This window comes from Arachis ipaensis, chromosome B04 (assembly GCF_000816755.2).
Source record: "Arachis ipaensis cultivar K30076 chromosome B04, Araip1.1, whole genome shotgun sequence".
NCBI classification, from domain to species: Eukaryota; Viridiplantae; Streptophyta; class Magnoliopsida; order Fabales; family Fabaceae; genus Arachis; species Arachis ipaensis.
In genome coordinates this window covers 103083048-103083666 of record NC_029788.2, presented here as the reverse complement: position 1 = coordinate 103083666, position 619 = coordinate 103083048, and the positions used below count along the sequence as shown (strand labels likewise).

The window sequence follows — 619 nt, the reverse complement described above, 5'->3', positions numbered from 1 at the left end:
TTTTTTTTAGTAGTCCCTTTTTTATATTATAATTTTTTTATATTATAATAGAAAATCCAAGTGTAGATTTTTTGATAATGAATTTTTATTTTTGCAGGTGACCAGCTTCTTCCATTTTGGGGGAAAGGAGCACCAGCACTAGGTCAAAAGTACCTAATAGGACAAGCCAAGGTTCCTGAAACCGCTCATTATTACAAAAATGGTAAACTTGAGAAGGCTATGGAGACACCCTTTTTCCCTATGGCTTCCGTTGTGTATTTTCAGTTCACTTTTGCGGCAATAACAATGATCTTGCTGGCTGGTTCTGTTCTTGGGCGCATGAACATCAAGGCTTGGATGGCTTTTGTGCCTCTTTGGCTCATATTTTCTTACACTGTTGGTGCTTTCAGCCTCTGGGGTGGTGGCTTTCTTTATCACTGGGGTGTTATTGATTACTCAGGTGGCTATGTTATTCATCTTTCATCTGGAATTGCTGGATTCACTGCTGCTTATTGGGTAGGTACATCAACTACTTCAAACTTAATTAAGTTCCCATTATTGATGTTACTTCCTCTATCTCATCACTTCCTTATTTAATATATAAAAAATAAGTCACATAAATATTTTTTTCATCCTTTAG

The 619-nt window shown here is 36.3% G+C and overlaps 1 protein-coding gene across 1 annotated transcript in view; it reads left to right on the top strand.

Moving 5' to 3' along the window:
* The window catches only part of LOC107639704 (ammonium transporter 2), a 17859-nt gene that overhangs the window by 1848 nt on the left and 15392 nt on the right, over positions 1-619 (top strand). Inside the window, exon 2 of the mRNA XM_016343271.2 lies at positions 98-495. Within this exon, the coding sequence (XP_016198757.1) occupies positions 98-495 (398 nt within the window). The remainder of the gene's footprint in view (positions 1-97; positions 496-619) is intronic.